The sequence below is a fragment of the Gossypium arboreum genome, chromosome 9 (genome assembly GCF_025698485.1).
Source record: "Gossypium arboreum isolate Shixiya-1 chromosome 9, ASM2569848v2, whole genome shotgun sequence".
Classification (NCBI taxonomy): Eukaryota; Viridiplantae; Streptophyta; class Magnoliopsida; order Malvales; family Malvaceae; genus Gossypium; species Gossypium arboreum.
This window is the reverse complement of record NC_069078.1, coordinates 83,813,135-83,833,641: the sequence shown is the minus strand read 5'-3', so window position 1 is coordinate 83,833,641 and position 20,507 is coordinate 83,813,135. Positions and strand designations below refer to the sequence as shown.

The 20,507-nt window shown below is 27.6% G+C and overlaps 2 protein-coding genes across 6 annotated transcripts; both read right to left on the bottom strand.

The window, feature by feature from the left end:
• Window positions 1–6,294: 6,294 nt before the first annotated feature.
• On the bottom strand, window positions 6,295–7,318 carry LOC108455444 (S-adenosylmethionine carrier 1, chloroplastic/mitochondrial-like). The gene is made up of 4 exons (XM_017754001.1): window positions 7,183–7,318; window positions 6,872–6,990; window positions 6,668–6,762; window positions 6,295–6,490 (listed from the first exon to the last, which is right to left on the bottom strand). Exons 1-4 carry the CDS (start codon window positions 7,316–7,318, stop codon window positions 6,295–6,297), a joined length of 546 nt encoding a protein of 181 aa, XP_017609490.1.
• A 1,018-nt stretch (window positions 7,319–8,336) lies between these two features.
• On the bottom strand, window positions 8,337–13,276 carry LOC108457321 (uncharacterized). Of its 5 annotated transcripts, none has more exons than XM_053019409.1 (10): window positions 13,060–13,276; window positions 12,864–12,960; window positions 10,938–12,561; window positions 10,709–10,827; window positions 10,438–10,562; window positions 10,152–10,251; window positions 9,807–9,884; window positions 9,592–9,675; window positions 9,098–9,183; window positions 8,337–8,903 (listed from the first exon to the last, which is right to left on the bottom strand). In XM_053019409.1, exons 3-10 carry the CDS (start codon window positions 12,190–12,192, stop codon window positions 8,687–8,689), a joined length of 2,064 nt encoding a protein of 687 aa, XP_052875369.1. In that variant the 5' UTR covers window positions 12,193–12,561; window positions 12,864–12,960; window positions 13,060–13,276; the 3' UTR covers window positions 8,337–8,686. The 5 variants fall into 5 exon arrangements, with proteins under 5 accessions (XP_052875369.1, XP_017611804.2, XP_017611806.2 ...); XM_017756315.2 differs by having other exon boundaries at window positions 9,098–9,195; window positions 10,938–12,259; XM_017756317.2 differs by having other exon boundaries at window positions 10,938–12,259.
• Window positions 13,277–20,507: the final 7,231 nt, after the last annotated feature.

Sequence of the window (20,507 nt, the reverse complement as noted above, 5' to 3'; positions counted from 1 at the left end):
AATATTATTTAAGTTTTTAAATTTTTTAAAATTTTAAATTAGTAAAGATAAAATCGTACTTTGATCTTCTAAAATTAGAAAAATTTGATTTAATCTTTTATAAATTATAAATATATAAACTATAAAAATTAAAATTTTATCTAACTTCTAAAAATTGTTCTAGCTTCGCCTCTACTTGAGAAGTAGAAATAATAATTATAAATCATAAAATAAAATTGAATCACATTTTAATAATCAGGACAATGACACATGAAAAAAACAATTAATATTAGTAAAAGAAATTAAATGTGATTAAATTATTATTACGCAGGCCCTAATGTTGCAGTTGTCAATACAAGAAGATTCCAACAAGTAAATATGATTAAATTATTTTGCAGCCTATGATGTTATGGGTATTACGACAATAATAATTTCATTATATTAGCCGATGATTATTATTATTTTTTTTGTTGGTAGTTGTTTGTATATATTATATTTTTTAACTCCTTTAATTAATAATTCAAAGTGGCATGTGATTCGTATCAAATTTGTTGGGTATCGCCATCATTCTTATAATCATTTTGAATGGGAGGCTAGGAATCAATTTTCCTTTTAAATTATATTAAAAGAGAGTATTAAGGTGGCATATAACATTTGAATATTTAATGCATTATAATATATTTAATTTTTAATGTTTATCGTTTTTGTTTTTGTTTTTATTTTTAAAATTAATTTTGATTTTTTTAAATAAGTCAAATTTGATTATTAATCTTTCAAAAGAATGAATTCTTGTTGTTTATTCAACGAAATATTTATTAAAACATTAATTTTTTATATGACAGTTTATGAGCAATTCACGGCTATTACAAAATTTTATGAACTTTATAATTTTTAATATTTTTATATAATTAAAATTATTTATTGATATAATATATAAGACAAATTGTGTTACATCAACATGAAATACATGTAGGTTATTTCACTAATATCATTAAAAAACAATATTTTATTTAATATTTCTGTTTAAAAATAATTTAACTCTTTTAAAAGATTAATGACTAAATTTAATTAAAAAATTCAAATTCACTATGCTTTTAATTATTTAAATAAACATAAAGTAGGAAATATTCAAACCACTAATAACATAGTGCGCAAATATTAAATGTGTGCTTTGAAATTAGATTGGTATTGTTATCGGAAGTTTTAAAATTATAAAATATATATATAATTCAAAAAATTTTAAGAGTTTAGAATTATTATGAAAAAATATTAAATATAAAAATTAGGATGATTTCTATAAACAAATTGTTTTCTCAATTTCTCAAAATGAAACATTTTGGGAAATTAATTTTGAAATTTTTTCCTTTTTAAATGTAATGGTTGGTACCTATAATTTCTTTTCAACATGTGTAAACTTACATTTTCTTACACGAAAAAATGCATATGCTAATCAAATTAAACCTCAACCGATTAAATTTAAAATTTTAAATGCTAACTATTTTAAACCTCATTGAGGTTAGGGTTAAATTTATATTATTGATCTTACTGCTTACAAGTGATAAAATTTCTCTATTACAAATAACTGGATCCAGTTATATTCTGATGGAACAATCAATGTGGGCTCGAAGAAGCTGTTGCATGAGAAGTGTTGAAGGATCATCATAGCCAATGAATTAATGGGTTTAATAAAGGGCTGGGATGTTGTTTTGTATTCAATGTTGAGTTATGAGTTATTCTTAAATGACTTAATTGTTATCCATAACATACAATGAAATAAAATGTCAATTTAAACAGATAACATAGAGGTTATTCAGTCTATTAAAAAACCATTCTCAATATATTCTCATTCGACACGTATCATAAAAACTAATCTCATCACAAAATTGACTTTCGGCGAAAAAGAATGGATGCAGTTAATTGCAAAACATCTACCAAACATTAGTAGTCTAATGCGATTATTTTGATGGTTATCTTTTAAAACTTTTTAAATTACACACATTAATAATGTTGCCACCCAAGTTAAATGAACCTGAAATTAGCGGAGGGTGAGGAGGTTATGTTAAATACAACTAGCTGAATTTATTTCATTCGGTTAAATTGTACGTATGTTGTTTATTTAATTCAATTAAGTTTACATGTAGTATTGTGGTCCATAAATCGATTAAAGTATTAATAAACCAAACCAAATACATTATGTTACATTTTACAAATAACAATTTGCCGCATCAAAATCCTAATCAATATATTAACATGGTTACATGAATGGAGTACAAAAATTACTTATTTAACTCTATATCGAAATCACAAAGCTAAAAATAACCAGACAATTATTATTCGACTAATTGTGATTCTCTAAAGCTATGATATTTAGTTTATTAATTTATTTTATATTCTTTTTATTTTTAATATATTTATTGGAGTGAGTTTAATAATTAATTCTCTACTTTCTATAAATTCATTAATTAATCATAATAAACTTAATTTTTATGAAAATAGAATTTAGATTCTAATAAATATTTTTTATTAATAAAACTATCTTATGACAGTAATAATAAAATATAACATATACAAATACATATTGACAATAAAATAAGTTTATAGCATAAATTTAATATATTACAAACAGTGAAAAATTTTAAAAAATACTCACAATATAAAAAGAACTGCAAATTTTGGAAGAGATAGGTGTGGGAGAATATTTGTGAGTAGTATATTTTAAAGGAAAGAGTTATGAGGATATAAAATTTGGAGTAAAATTGAACAGAAAATTGAAAGGGAGTCAATTTTGATTGAATTTTAAATATTGAAGAAAATGAGAATATAGAAATTTTAGTCTAATTTAAGAGTGTAAATGAGACACTAATGCTTGCAAGCTATTTGAGTTCAGTTCGAAAAAAAATTCAAACTCAATTTGATAGGTATTGAATCAAGCTCGAGCTATTGATCAAGCAGAATCCGAGCTTAGTAATATGCGAGCTTTATCAAGCTTTTATTTTTTTATATTATTAAATTATGTTATTACCCTTAATAGATACTATTAACCCTAAGCTTAATTATCAAGTTGAGCTCGAGTATGAAAATTGGCAAACAAGCTTAATCTAGCTCGAACTTGAGTAACTCGATTATACCTCGAGTCGAGCTTTAATACAAAAATCAGTAAATGAACTTAATTAAGCTCGAACTTGAGTAACTTGATTATATCTTTGGCTTGAAAATAAATGTTTGATCGAGCTTGAACCGAATATTGAGCTTCGAATGTCGAGTTGAGCTCAAGCTTTAAAACTATTTTTTTCAAATTATTATTTTTCCTAAAATTTATATGTATTAACATTTTTATATTCCTTATCATTTTCTTAATTTATTTTTTAGAACTTTTCAATATTTTTTTGCATAAAAATATTTTTAAAATTATTTAAATTTTCTAGAGTTTATACACACACATATTAGTTTTTCACTTTTCTTTTGTATTTTCTAAAGTTTAACTAAAATTTTTCATTATATATATCTTCTATATTTGATTTTTCTTTTATTTTTATAATTTCTATATTTTTGAATTTTTAGAAATAATATTGATATATTTAAAAAAATTACAATATCATTTTAAAATTCAAAATTCTAGATATTTTTATTTTAAAATTTATATATAGAAATTAGTAAGAAAGTTATGTTTGGGGTTGAGAATGCTATGTAGTGGTGCGTTCTAATTGAGTCATATGTCAACTGAATTTTTAACACTCATAAAACCGAACCAATTACCAAAATATAACTTTTGTATTTTGGTACTTAGTTTAAGTAAGAAGAAAAATATCAAAATGAAAAGATAATATAATTTAAGCCATAAAAACAACCACATTGTAATAACAAAGTCTTAAGTACTACAACAAAGAAAACTGTTCTCAACAATTTTATGGGTAAATTAGAAAAAATGCCATTTTAAAAATTAATTAGAGATTTAAGTCTTTTTTCAAAGTTAATAATGGAGTTATTAATTAAAAATATTTTAACATAATCATATATAATATATTTTATTATATAATTACGTATTTATTATTTTATTTATATAAACAAAAAGTTATTAATTAAAAAATGAATTAAAAATTTGAAAACAATATATTTATTAATTAAAAATTAAAAAAGTTTAAAACAACACGAAATGAAAATACAAATGTGAGTAAGAGATGAATCAAACCCAAAATTCAAGGATAAAACCACTAACATTTAACCATCTAACCAAATAAGTCAGTGTGTCATGTTATTAAAGAAAACACGTTCTTTTAGAACGTATTTTCAAACATGTCAACAGAGAACGCTTCATGCAGGACACATTTTTTATTTCTCTTTCCAAAATCGATCTATTTCCTTAAATTTAAGCGAAAAAAGCTTAAATCCATAATTAACTTTTAAAAACACTTCTTTTTTTTTCTTCTAATTTACCCCAATTTTATTAAGTTACAAAAATTAGATTTATGATTCAAACGTTAACTTTTGTCTAAAAAGTTGCATAGCCTAAGTTTCAACTAGGAGCATATATATATATTTTTAAATTATTCGAGTAAATCTTAAAATAGATTTTAAAAATCGATTATAATAGCTTTTTACTTTTAATTTTTAATTAATATTAAAAAATCTCAATTCCACTTAATCTCAAATAATAATACAATAAATTTAAAGAGATATATGAAATTCAAATTATTTTTCTAATAAAAATAAGCTTTTTTATACTTGACAAGTATTAAAAGTTAAAACTTATCGAACTCAAATCAAATTTCGATTTTAAATATTAAAATTAACTAAGAAGTCGACTTAGATTGAATCTTGTATATCCGAAGATTGGAATACATCCTCTAAATATTCAATTATAAAATATTGGTAAATATATATTTTAGTATTTAAATTTGACTTTAAAATTCAATTTGATAGCTAAACTTTTTTATCCAATTAAATATTTGAATTTAATATTTTGATTCAAATTAATATCTAAATATGATTTTATAGTTCAAATTAATTCAAATAAATTATTTTTTATAAGTAATAATTTAAATAAAAATTGAATTAATATATCAATTAAAAATTTAAATTTAAGTATTTAATTGAAAAAGAAAATTTAAATACGAAATTAAACAAGTACCAAAATGTATGTTTAACCTAATTCATGATTAAGTAGAGAAAGAGTGATGTAACAAATTAACTTTTAGATTAGGTGTGAAACACAAAATCAAGATGTAATTCCGTGCACGTTTCTTACTGTTGGCGGCGGGCGAAAAATAGACGCTCGCAATCCTATACATTCAATCCACATCGTTGGAAACGAGGCTCCACGCAACGTTTTCTACTTAATGATTTATTTTACCGTTCAATATTTAATTTTTTATATTTTTATATTTTTTAGTTTTTAAAATTTATATTATTTATTAAATCATTTTAAAATATAAAATTAATGTCAATTAATTTTATTAACATTATTAACATGATAGTTCATATGTATGCCATATTAGTAATTAATATTTTTTAAAATTTTAATAATTTTATGAAAAATTAATTAATTATTGACATGCTACAAACATTAATTTTTTATTCATTTTGAGATGAGTTGATAAACAAGCAAGTTTAAAGTATTAAAAAGTAAAAAAAATCAAAGAGGTAAAATGACTCCTTTTATAAAATTAGAAGACCACCATCAATAACCATTTAGGATAAGTTTATTTATCATTTTGGAATTTAGATCGCTTTATTTATTCTATTTCCTCCTTACTTTTATTTATAATATTTTATTTTTTGTATAATAGTATTTATTGAATAAATTTAGAATTAGAATACCTCAATGAAGTTAACATTACTTGCTTCAAGCTTTCTTTTTTGGTCGCAATCAAGGTATCCACCCTTAATAGCAATGACTAATCCCTTTGTTGCGAGTGTTCTCTAAAGAGATAAATAGATAGCTATGAAATGTATGATCGAACTCCAGACCTTGAAATGTAATTCATTCCTATTGGTAAAGGACTACCGACTTTATGATTAAAGAATAAGATAATTAACCACCACAACACATCTCATAGTTGCTTAAACTTTTTTATGTGTATATCTGCCCATTATAAGGCAATGATGCCTCATAAATTACAAGTGTAACACCTCATTACTTATTACATTAGTTAATAAGAATCGATTGCTTTCTTGTAAAATCAGCTCATCCTTATTTGGTATTAATAATTAATCTAATATATTAATTAAAGTGAGCGAAAAGATTAACATCTCTTCATTAAATCTTGAACTAAACCTTTAACAATAAGCTTTTTGTTTTATGTTTGTTAATGCTTTTCACTCTCTCCGAGAACTTGCAACATCCCTCGACATGGGAATGCCCTTTCTGCTATGATGGTGACATGCAACACAGTTACTGTAAAAAGATAAAACCTCGATTATTGAGTGTGGAACATTCCTGCAGAGTACAGCACCCCACCCAGTGTAGAGTGAAGACAGCCCACCCTTTCTCATAATCCCAACCAACGGTTTCCTGCATCAACAGATTTTAAGCTTTCTTGAGAGACAAAACATTTTTCCCGTGTATTTGGAGGATCCTTGGAAGTGATATCCATGTGTCCGAATCAAATAAACGTAAACATATTAATCTTCTGATGTTAAAAATTGTAGTGGGAAGGTATTCCCAGCAATTTTGATAGTGTATGCCAACTTGACCTGCTGCTTTATACGCTCTCTAGGCGTAAAAATAATAGAAATAGCGACGCTTACACTGCCACCAGACATGCAATGGGCTAAAGAATGATACTTTTGCAAGAAACATATTATAAAATTTTAATCTGTAGATTTAGGTTCAACTTTTTACAGAAATCGTAAACATTGACTTATTAATACTATCAAGTACATATGCAGTTACCTTAGGGAAAAGAGGAAGCAAAGTCCCTTTGACTGATTCATATGAGAAAGTATAAAGAGCAGATATTGGAGCTGAAGATACAATATCGCTGCCAATGCCACGATATAATCCAGTTAAACCTGCAAGTATCAAATAATTAAAACGGAGAAAGCAAGCAAGTCGAGACTGTAATTTCACCAATAAAAAATCAGGACAGTCGGTGTCAGTCACGTCTATTAAGAGCAAGTCCGGTATTTTCTCTGGCGGGAGTTTTATCTACAAAATCCTGATCAATGACAATACTTAATCCTGGTATAGAAAGAATATACTACCAATATAAAACATTGACTTGTGGTCCACAAGACAGGACTGAATGAGTGTCTTAAGTGTATCAACTGGATGTAAGGAAAGGCTCACAAATATTCCAGCAAAAGCCCCTGAAATAGTACGTGTATTTGATTTTGGCATACTAGGTGTATTTGATGCGTATCTAATTTGTAGGGTACCACCATGGTTGGGGGCTTGGAATTAATTAAACGTGTAGTAAGTATGACGGTTAAGTTTAAAAGAAAAGACAGAAATGAGATACCTCAAACCATTAATCAAATGGTATGTTTTTCCCAAGTTTTCGTTTTCATTCTTTAAATATTTTCTTTTCAAATATGTTTTAAATTGTCTTATTCAAATAATAAAGATAATTTTTTCTTGACGAAAGGTATTATAAAATTGACAATTTTAAATTTTTTATCTCCGTTTATGCTTGTTGCAATAGAATAATTATTTGTCGTCAGTAATTCACTCATACAATGATTAAATTTATTGACTAAAAAACAACCTAAAATTATAAAACACAAGGAAAAACAACATTTTCACAAAAATTCAAAAATGAGTTTTTCATATTATACACAAATTAGCAGATGTAAATATGTAGTATAATCAAAATAATACAATATAATTTTTACCCAAAAATTGAAGACACTTAAATATAACAATCTTTTCCGAGCTTATATTTAACTATTACACGCTTTCATTTCATTTGTGCAAAAGAAATTTTGAAATTTAAATATAATATTTTTATCATCAAATTTTTAATATTTATGGTAAAATATATTTGTATATAATATGACAAAAAAAAAGCTCTTTTTTTTACAAGTGTTTTCGTGAGTTTAAGTTGAGAGGGTTTTTTTTTAAAAAACAATCAAGAATGATTTTCAATAAGAACAAAAGATTTATATATTATTGTTCAACAATCATGTTAGATGAAATCTAAGTGAAGAATTTATTCTTTATATCTCGCAAATCTTAAAAATATTTTTTCCGGATATTCGCTTTTGTCATATATTAATTATCACGTGAAAAATCAATTTATAAATTACAAACTCATGTTTGTAAATGATTATTAAATTTGCATTGGAAATTGCACCCCTTTGAAAGATCATATCCATATTTTCTCCAAATGTTTCAAATACAATGTGGAAAATAGATCTTTCAGAAAAATAAACAATTAACATAAATAATTCAGAAATATATACACGTTAATCTCTGAAAAACATGTCGACATCTAACATAAGGCTAACCAATTGTCATTATTCAGTCAACCCTGATTTAGCAACTTTTATTAGCACAACAGAAACTTCAAACATAAATGGCAACATGGGAAACTGTCGGCTTATATTTCAGCCTCTGCCTTCAATCAGTTTTCCGTCATTATTTGATCACAGATTTCCTTAGAAAGGTCTCCGCAACCAAAAAATAGTTAATGAACATGCTTTAAATGCTGCATGTGTCATTCATCAGCTTGCTAACAATGCTTTCATGTATTTGCTTTTCTAACTATTATGAATGGCAACTGTGCAACCTTGATGGCGATGATGACGTTCTTGCAGGTGATGATGATGGTAATTGCGATGAAGAGTCATCTTTGTTTTCCTTTTCCTGTTCGTGAGCAATTAATTGTAGCCTCTCCGAAGAGAGTAATTGCTTGAAAGATTCGTATGAAGCAAAGAAGAGTGCTCCTTGAGTCGTATACATAACCAACCGAGGAATCAATCCCCTGACGACATTTTAAGTAACAAAATCATCCAGTTTGTAAAATAACTAGAACTAAAGATTCAGCTATCAATTATGGAGTAACCTTGGCCAACGAATGACTGAATGAGTATGTGCTTGTGCCATGTTTATCTAAATAGAATTTCAATATGAACTGAATTAACTGAATATTGACAATATATGGACTTGGGAGGTTACCTGTATAGACCATTCAACCCTTCATGCATCCATATATCTTGAAGGGCATGATACACATTATTGTATCTGCTCAGAGATCCGGGTATCTGCATGACAACCTTCATATAAGATAAATAATCCAGTAAATACGAACAAACACATATAGGATACGAAAGTTAATAAGGATTCTGATACGATCTAATCATGTTAATGTGTATAGATGCCTCAAAAGACCAAAACCCGCAGGCCATACACTTCTTCGATTCTAAGCATACTATAAGGTTTTATCCAGAGAAAGATTACACCATATAGAAACCTACGCACTTTAAATTTATGTCCAATATTGATAGTGTCCTCTTGAGAAAAAACTGAGACCCAAGTAAACATTCTTGCAAGCGTAGAACTGTATGCAAAAGTGGAAAGTACAGCCTTTAAGCCTGTTGGTAAGAATATTTGGCAGACTTTTCGTGAACAGACAAAAACAGGGAATGAAATAATACAAAGAGATCGCAGACCTGTGTCTGTAATCTTGTCTTCACCACATCAAAGGGAGTTGTAAAGAAAGCCGCAGTTGAACCAGATAGGGCACCACAAACTAGCTGCACAGTAAGAAGATCATATCATTACCCCTGACGTAAGTGCAATTCTGGAAGGTTGAAGCCAAAAATACTAAGATTGAATTGCCAAAAAATCAAGGTTATTTAAAAAAAGGAGGATGTCAGAGACAAACAGTCTGTAATGTGTTCAGTTGAGTAGGTGATTGCAGTGATGTCAACATGACTTGCTTCAAGCTTTCGTATGTGTAGAACTGCACATATAAGCAATGATGTCATCATAAGTTACACGCCAAAGGAGTTATGGATAGTAAAGAGGAGAGAGTTAGGACGGTCGGCCCTATGGGAGAAATTGCAAACAAAACTGTACTTCATGAAGTTTAATCTTTGTTATGTTAACCATTCACTCCCTCCAGAAACTTGCAACATCCCACTTCATGAGAGAGCCCTTTCTTTATTCCCGGTTTAGAAGGTTACATGGCATAGACCACAATTAAACTAAGAATGAAAAAAGACAGAACCTTGATAATTGAATTTGGAATATTCCTGCAGAGTACAGCCCCCCACCCAGTGTAGAGTGAAGGCAGACCCCCCTTTCTGATAATCTCAACCAAGGCATTCCTGCAGAAACAGATTTGGGGTATTATTGAGAGACAAATATATGAACCGCACCAGAAGAAAAATTGATAGCAACCAAAGAGATCAAGAACTTGTTTGATGAAAATATAATGTACAGAAACAAACATATGCATGTTAAAAATATTAATCTTCTGATCTTGAATATAGTACATGAACTTGAAGGTATACCAGCAGTTTTGATAGTGTGCACCAACTTGCATCTGCTGCTTTATACGCTCACTAGGTGTAAAAATAAAAGAAGTAGCAACGCTTGCACAACCACCAGCCATGCAATGAGCTAAAGAATGATACTCCTGCAAGAAAGAAGAAAAACAGGTGAGCTAGAGTCAGACTTAAGAAGTTAGTGAGTTCCTAGTTGACAGGCAGTTACTAAACAGCTGCAACTCAGTGTGTCAGGTTATGTGATCCACACCATATCACAGTGAAAGATGCAAGTTACCTTAGGGAGAAGAGGAAGCAAAGCCCCTTTGACTGATTCATATGAGAAAGTATAAAGGGCAGATATTGGAGCTGAAGATGCAATATTGCTAGCAATGCCACTATATAATCCAGTGAAGCCTGTAAGTATCAAATAATTAAAATGCAGAAAGCAGGCAAGTCAAGTATTGATCAGAATAAAATGTGAGCAGTCAGTCTCAGTCACCATCTGTTCTATAGAAAGAATATACCTCTTTCAGAAATTATTGATCTTCCGATATAAAATATTGACTTCTGCTCTGCATGACAAGACTGAATGACTGTCTTAACTGTATCAATTGGATGTAGGCATAGGCTAACAAATATTCCAGCAAAAGCCCCTGCAAAAGCATGCTCTTGTTTAGCAAGAGTATATTGAGGTTTTTCACTTGCAATTGCAGTTAAGTGACTTTCCATTCGACCGTCATTTGTGGAAAGTACTTCCAATTGTTTTCGTTGATTTTCATGGTACTCACTACCATCACTAAGAGGTTGCCACTCTTTGAATGCACTATAATGGGAAGCTAAAGAGTTTATATGAGAATCTGCACAAAGATTGGAATCTGGTGTCCTCGAAACACTACAATCTGCCTTGGTTTCTTGAGCATCAATGAGGAAATAATCTGAGCAAAGAGAGGTGGTTCCTCCTGTATTCAAAACTGGTTTCATATCTTGAGATATGGACAGATCTTTAGATTCGATGCAATGAGAATAACACTCAGCATTTTCAGTGGGTAAGTTATCTGTCAGACTAGTTCTATCTGCTGAAATGCAGTTCCCTATATCACTACTTGCAGCAATGCTATATTTACCAATTTTCTTATTCTCAATCTCTGGGAATTTTACAAAATGCTGAAGGCCAGCAGGAATCATCTTTCTCATCCATTTGTAGATATTTCCAAATTCATAGGAAAATCCAACAGCCGCAAGCCCCTTTCCTTTCCAATCCGCATTGGAGAAGTCAGAGCCACCGCAAAAAAGCCCCTGGTAAAATAATGGGTTAATATTTCCATTAGAAGATTCAAACATGGACATTTTCTTGGTTATTTTGACAATATCGAAGTTTGGCTTCCTGAGAGATGACAACTGCCTCAAATCAATGCAAAAGTATTTACTACCAGCTGAAATAGATCCTGAGCCATTTTCTTCCGACCCCAAATTGACCAATATATCCTCTTTTTGAGAGACAAGACGGGCTTTTTCCAGATTTGTCTGTTGTTGAGGGATAGCAATAGAGCTTGCATAGTTCCATATCTGGTTTAATGATGAGATCAACTCAGCAGTGCTCAGTCTTTGAGTTTGCTTGGCATCAGCTTTTATTCGGGTTTTCCTATTTGTATCAGGCGGGGAAGGGGTATATTCTTCAGGAACAAGCTCACCAATCTCAAAGAAAGCCCCCTCAGCTGCGCTCAACCTGTACTTGAGTGAAGGTTGACTATTTCTATATGACTTTTTAGAGGTAGACATTTTCTCAGTATCTTTCAAGAATACCTCGAGAAGCAGTTATCACAACAGTATCTCACATACAAAGTAACTGCAAAGTTGATTGAGAAAACGCATCATCAAACATAAACTAACAAAAGAAACATATCGATTGAAGCATCTAAGCAATATTTGTACTATAGTGAGAAGCAATTCAGTCCCTACATCATTGAACTGAGTAATTTATTCTTGCATGTATGATATTGGTACAAACAAGTAAAAATGAACACTTTTAATTAAAAACCGTCTAAATGTGGACATTGACGTCTGAAATTTGACTATGAGTTGAAATCTAACAAAGAATTTGTTCTCAATGGAAGCAATTATTTTGCACCTTTAGCTCGATCTATAAGTCTGCACAGTCAAATTTCAAATGTCAATCTCAACATTTGGATAGTATTTCATACTAAATTTACACTTTTAACTATATTACGAGGACTGACTAAATGCAAACTTTAAGCTAACAAATTAATTTCAGCTGCTAATGAACTATAGCCTTGCCTATTAGTTAATCAATTTACCAGATCTGAACAATGGACAAAATGTAAATTAATAAAAACGATTTCACTCAATAAATCTTCACAAAATAGGGGTAAAAAAGAAAACGGTAAACATTAAGAAGCAATAAAGAAAAAGTACATTAAAAACAAACTTACCAGAAAATTGGTCCCGATCTTCTATTTCGGGTAATTTGAGCAAACAAAACGATTCGACATTGAATTACTGAACAAGCTGAATAACTGTACAACATCCCTGAGATGATTGGAAATCTTCTATTAGAATAAAAAAATGCAAAATTTTAACCAGTAAAGCGGTAAACAGAGATAGATGCGAATCTGCAGAGGGTTAGACCTCAGTGAATGTGGTAGATTACGAGAGAGAAAGAGTGACACTTGACCGGAGTGAATCATTTTCTCGAGAGAATAGAATGGGAGAAATGCTTGCTTCCCGAGAATAATAGGGTTTAAGCCAGGTTTTAAAAATGGAGACTGCGTTGTGTTGTGTCCCTTTCTTTGCCTTTGTACCTACCATATGCTGCTGGTCCATGGTAGTAAACAAAGTGGCTCCACAGTGCAAAATTGCGCCACGTTTTATAAACAGGGACTTCGGATGCGCTTGTTTCACGATTTTCGAAAAATGTTTTGTTATTTTTAATTAAACTCTATTGTTTTTTTAAATTTAAAATTTAGTTTTGTATTTTTATTTTAAAATTTAAATTTTATTTTAAATATTACACCAAAAATTTTAATAAAAATTTAACAATATTAACAACTACACTTTAAATTTAAAATCTGAAAATAAAAATATTAAATTACTAAAAATAATAATATAAAAAGAATATTAGAGATGCAATACAATTGTTTCCTTTGAAAAGTAATTCAATCATTAAAAATAATTTATTACTAAATCATAAATAAATACAATTTTTATAAATTAATATTTCCTTTTGAAGATAATTTTCGGAGAATAACTCACTAAATAATATATTTTCAAATAAAATTTAATTTGAATAAAGTTAAATGTTATTATACCAATAATAATTTTTAATTATTCTTTTAATAATATTAATCTTATAATTTTAATATTGTTAAAAATACATTTTAATGGTATTTAATATAACACTCTTGTAAATAATGAGTTATAATATAATTAATATTGTTTATTATTTTAATAAAAATATTGTTTAATATTATGATATTATTATTCTAGTAGTATTTTTAAAATAAATATTATTTTAACTTGAATTAGCATTTCAATTATTTCTTAGAAGTATTTATATTAATATTTAAATAATAAATTTAAAATTCTAATTCATAAGTTTTAGTAATAAATTTTATAATATAAGATATGAATATTTTAGTAATATAAAGTATTAATAAAAGAACATTTAATATTTAGAAAATTACTTGATACAATAGTAATGAAATTTTTAACTCCACAAACAATGTTAAAATTTTGTCATGTGTCTATAGTTTATATTTAAAAACTAAACAAATAAATAATACATGTGGCAAAGTCTCGAGGGGAGTTAAAAATTTTACTGTTAATATATTAAATAATTACCTTTAATATGTTTATAATATTTTAATATCTTTAAAAGAAAAATTATTAGTTATAGTGTCCTATAGATATAGTAAAAAGGTAATTTTATGTCAACTGCTAGTAGAGTTAAAAGAAAATCTACAAGTGCATTGAAGGCAATGTAAAGTGTCTTTTTAACTATTTTATTATACCTTGAAAATAAATGATATTAACCCAAACTCGTTTGTAGAGTTTTTTATTCTATTGGCAGTATATATGATAATTATTTATAGTAAAATATTTTAAAAAACATATAATAAATTTTAAGGTTGTTTGTGGAATAAAATGTACACTGTCAATGTATCAAATAATAACTATTTTAAAAATATATATAATTAATGTAATATTAATTTAATACTTTAAATAGTATTATTTTAGATTATTGACATTGACTATATTTTCATAAATTGACATGTTTATTTTAACTAATAACATAATATATTTCATTTCATAAAATTAATGTAAAATAATATTTTCCTAATTTTTGGATATTATTAACTTTAATTTCTAAAGTTTTGATATAATAAATTTTAAGAATGGAATTTTGTTAGTCATTTTGTAATAAAATATTTTCAAGCAGTCAAATCTTTAAAAATATTTGTTTAAATATGATATGGATACATATAAATTACACAATTTGAAAATTTCTTTCATTTATGAGATCTTGTTAAGAGAGTAATTTATTATCAATTTTTAATTTAAGAGATGAGTTAAGTTAACTCACTCACCAAATTATATATTCTCTCCTATTTTGTACATTTATTTCATCAAATTATAACTTTAACTCTCGTACATAAATTAAATCACTCTTTACACTAAACAATAATAAATTATTTAAAATAAACAAAATGTTGCCAATACGAAATAATAAAATGTAAGTATTCTCAATTGCGTACCAAATCATAAATAACCCATCTCTAAATACATGTGTTTGGAGCCTATATATACTTTAATCAATGTCAACTTTAATTTCATTATATTCAACTCAATCATGTTTTCATTATGAAATTGAATAACAGTGAATTATCCTATCTCTTCAAGTAATCATTCATTTTTGTGGTCCAAGATCTTTTGCTCAAATTATACTAATTGCATTTGAACAGTATAATTTGCAGTATCATATATTTACCTTAATATTATCATTTGAAAGAATATTATTTATCAAAACGAAAACCACATGGGAAGTTTCGTTTATCTTGGAAAAAATTCAAAGAGGTGGGGGACAGTTGATCCAACAACCTACATATATATATATATATATATTTTAATATCTTCTGGTATGCTTTATTAAATTAAAGTGAAATGAAATAAAAGAAATAGTCTGCCCAAATTTCAAGGCCATCAAAAATGGGTAAAAAACAAAAAGAAAACTAGAAAGCTAAAACCAGCAAAAGTCAAAAAACCAGGAACCACAAAACCGACGGTTCCTCTGCATACCAGATCACCTCTTCGAATTCTCACCAGAAAGCACCAGGAAAGACCCAACTCGAAGCGTTTTCAAAATGTGCTGCTTCCAATAGTCTATGGCAGAGCTCCGTCCAAGCTTCTAATCAGTGAAAGAAGGATTAACTAGGCCGGCCCACCTCTGCCTCCACCGTTGCCCAACATATTTAATACGGCATGTGAGGTGTCTGCTTTCAAATTTTAATCATGTGGGACCGCCGAACCAACAATCTCAAAGCAACAACACAAGGCAATGAATATTTGGAATATTTTACTATGATATTATGTTATATAAAATATTAAAATATTACTAGAGAATCACGTGCGGATTTCAAGTTGAATGCAGATAGTCGCAGAAATAATTGGGGTGTGTTAAAGGGAATTTGGAGCTGTATCACGTGACGCTGCTGGGACTTTCATTGCAGCAAATTAAAATATTTGATTAAGATATTCTAAATTATTTAGATATTATTTAGTTTAAAAATAATAATTTTAAAATGTATAATTAAATTGATATCACACGATAATTTTAATTATATTTTTATTTAAAAATAATAAATATTATTACAAGAGTACGCTACTTCTTTATATCAAATCCATCCATATAACCACACAAATATTTAAAAACCAAAATTATTAAAATTTTGATTTTATCATTTTAATTAAAATTTTATTTAATTTATATAATAAATATATTTCAGACATAACTTTTTCCACCAAATGAACATATCATAATATAGTTTTAGTAAAATTACTTACAGACAGGGAAGTCATGATATTGGTTAAATAAATTATAAATTATAAAAAAAAAACTAAACTACTTATCACTCTAACCCTAAACCACTTAAGTAATAATGTATTTTGTTACTAAAACCAACATTTATTGGTATAAATTTTTTATTATTTTAAAGATATATTTATTTTTCACATAGTTAAAATATAACGTTGGTGGAGATAAAATTATAAAACCAAAATAAAAATTGTGTTATAAATCTAAAATAAGGTTTAAAATTTAAAATAAGCCAAAATACATTCTTTTTTATTTCAATGAAGAAGATTTCAGCCCAATTTAAGAACTTGAAGCCCAAATGAGTAGAGCCCATGCTAAAGAAGATTTCGGCCCAATTTAAGGACTTGAAGCTCAAAGGAGTGGACCCCATGCCCACAATAATTTCACTTCTCGTCTCCATAAAACCGGATGCTTAAACACTTTGTTATTACTTTCCTCGTTACCAAAACTGTTAATACTTTTACCTGTTTTTTTGCTTTGTTTTTAACTACAAGAACCACGTATTTCATTTATTTTCAAAATTTTTAATTATAACTAAAAAAATCTAGTAATTGAATTTGTACTTAATTACTTGTAATTAATATGACATGTTTAATTAACCAATTGCTTGTTCCAATTCTTTAACGAACAGTTTCCTCTACCCAAACATATTTCGAGAATTAATGAGGTAATTATTAATAATTACACTTCTTTTTCAATTATCTTGTTGAATAAATATTAAATGATATAAAATAATTAATTAAATCATATAACTAATTTTTAATTTATCTTATTAAAAAATTTAAATTATATAAGTCTTCATTTTTAAAATTTGTCTCTTTCTCTAACATATTTTTAGTTTTAATAATACATGTAGTACATTTATTTTTGCTAGTGATTTTAAAAATAGTCTTTAGTGATTTTAGTAATACATGTAGTCTTAGTAAGCATTCAACCATTTATATAAATAAATTAATAAAATAGGAACTATTAGAAAGACACGAACTATTAGAAAAATAGGAAGAAAAAGAAAAGGCTAATAATGTAAAGAAAAGAATTAGTCACCTTAAAATCCAATGCAAGAGGCAACTCTAATTTAGTTTAAACACAAACAGCCGAGCAGGGTATCCTTGCTCCAACCAATAACTCTCGCAAACAAACCAGGTGAATCGCAGCCTCCATCGTCAGCACTTCTTTTCACCTTATCCATCGAAGGTTCATCATCTCTTTCACCATCAGTCAATGCTTTATAATCTAGATCTTCATCTTCTTCTTCTTCGTCGTCATCATCATCATCGAAAACAAAGGGAAGAGATTTCAAAATATTTCCACGTTTATAATAAAAATAATATATGGGATATTTTGGAATCTCCCATAACTCGTTCTGAATTAGTCTTCCATCAACTACATCACGGCATGCAATGTAATCCATCTTAAAAAAATAAAAAACAAATGCTATGAATAATGAAGGAAAATAAATTATTAAATTCAAAGTTTTCAATTAATTTTGAATCTAAACCAAGTGATAAAGAAAGTTTTATAGATACCAGTATTTGTCACCCAGTTGAACAGGGTCTCTTAATTTTAATTATTTGTTAGTAAATTTAATCTAATTGAAAGTGAAATTAAAATTTAATTAATCAATATTTTTAAAACTTTATTTTAAATTGTATATTAATGTTATAATTTATATATTATATTTTGTTAATTATGAAACTTATCTTTGTTTATAATTTTGAAAATTATAAACAAAAGTTAAATTAATCCAAATGGTTCTTTCCTTTTACTAGTTAAGAATTCATTTGATATTTGTACTTTTATAAAATATTTAATATGGTATTTATTTTTGAAAATGTCTAATATGATACATGAAATATAAATTCATGTATTATTTGGTATGTATACTTTCATAAAATGTCCAATGCAATACTTATACTTTGAAAATGTTTAATGCGGCACATAAACTATCAATATCTATATTTTTATAGTTTCTAGAGTTAACAACCTTTGTAAATGCTAAAAATCTTATTATCGATAATCTCTCTACCAAAGTTTGGTCTATAAGGCCAAAAATCCCTCAAAATGTGTTAATTGCTTTCACCCTATAGTATTTGGACATAATTATCTAAAAGAATGTCTTCTTGAAAGAGCTTCTTTTATGGCGGTAGAATTTTTCACTAGTTGTCCGACAATAAATAACATTTACCTCAATTTATTTTTATGTATTGGAAACCACCATCCATGAATTGGTTTAAATTTAATACCAGTGGATCTTTAGGAAATCTTGATAGAGTGGATGTTAGGACTCTCATAAGAAACCATTCTAAGGATTGGACAATTGAAACGTGTTGACATATCTTAAGAGTAACAAATGTTGAAGTTAAATTATAGGCCTTGATGGACAAACTAGATTTAGCTAGGCCTTAAACATTACTCATCTAGAAAAAGAAGTGGATGCTACTACCATTAAACATTTTATATCTATTGATACAAATAACTAATAGGTTAAATTCTATCATTAGTCCCAATGGTTTACAAATTTTGTGAATTTAGCTTTTATACTTTAATTTGGTCATTTTTAATCTATGAATTTTTTATATTTTAAAAATTCAGTCCTCACCAAACAATTATTGTTAAATTCATTCAGTTAAGTTACGCTATTTTCAAAATCTAATGAGATAAACATATTATATATGTGTAATGTTATTTTCACCTATTATTCACTAAAAATTCAGTTAATGGATTAATGATGGTTTTTTGCGTCAAGATTAGAATTTTAAAATTCGAAAAGTATACCAACTTAGAATGATCCAATTAGAGAATATGGGCTAAATCTACAACTATAAGCATAATACATGACTAGTAATTAAATTAATCAAACAATTTTAGCTACTACTAATGGATCAAGATTAAAATTTCAAAATCTGAAAAGTAAAGAGACTAAAATAAATCAATTCAAAAAAATAAAGGGATTGAGATCGATCAAATTAAAGTACAGGGATCAAAGTCACAACTTTCTCAAAGTATAGGGGCTAACATCAGAATTTATCCTAACTAATAAACCAAAAATCAGATTCATGTTTTATATTATTTTATCACACGCATTCGCGTGTGTCACATGTATATATGGACCAAAGGTGTGGCGTATGTTGTAGTTTTATAGTAACGCGAATAGAATGCTGCTCCTATGTTATGCATGTTTCGCGTAAATGGCTTGACAACTGAAATTAATGGCGCTAATTTAGTCAAACATTTCTCCTCAAAGGAAAATTACAGTTTGGGAAATTTAAGTTTATTGGTTAGAATTCTATTTTCGACCATCAAATTAATTTGTTTAGCTAAATTTCATCCAGAGTCAAGATTGCAATATTATTGACAGTGCCAAGAAATTTAGGATGAAATTGTTACATTTTTGTCCCAAATGTAATTAATATGTTAGAATAAAGTCCAATGTTTCATAGGACATTAGCAAAATATTTCTTCTAAACATAGTAATTAGTATTGCCTTTTTCTGTATAATCCTCAATAAATCCCCATGTTGTGAGGTGTGAAATGATTTAAAACCACTGCAAGCCGACTTCATGGGGAAAAAAATATTTTTTTTACTCTCATGCAAATAGTAAAATAGATTAAACTTATTATAATATGTCATCACCTCAGGTCGCAGGAGGAAAGCACTAGGCAGGCAGCTCTTGGTTAAATGGGTAAATGTCTCTTTAACCCCTCTACATAATTAAAAGATTTTATTCAAGCCTTTTTAGCATTTGATTAAATAGTGTTTTGAAAATTAATAATTTAATTTAAACATTTCAAGACAATATATTTAACATGAACCTTCCTTAAACAAAATTTTTAATTTTATTGCCATAAATTCGATACTTCCGAAGTCACAACTTTGATCCGATGTAACACTTAACCTAATTTTTTTTGGAACAATGTGATTGGATTTAATAAAATAAAAATAATCGCAACAGGTGTTGAAAAATCATAACAAAACAAGGCCTAA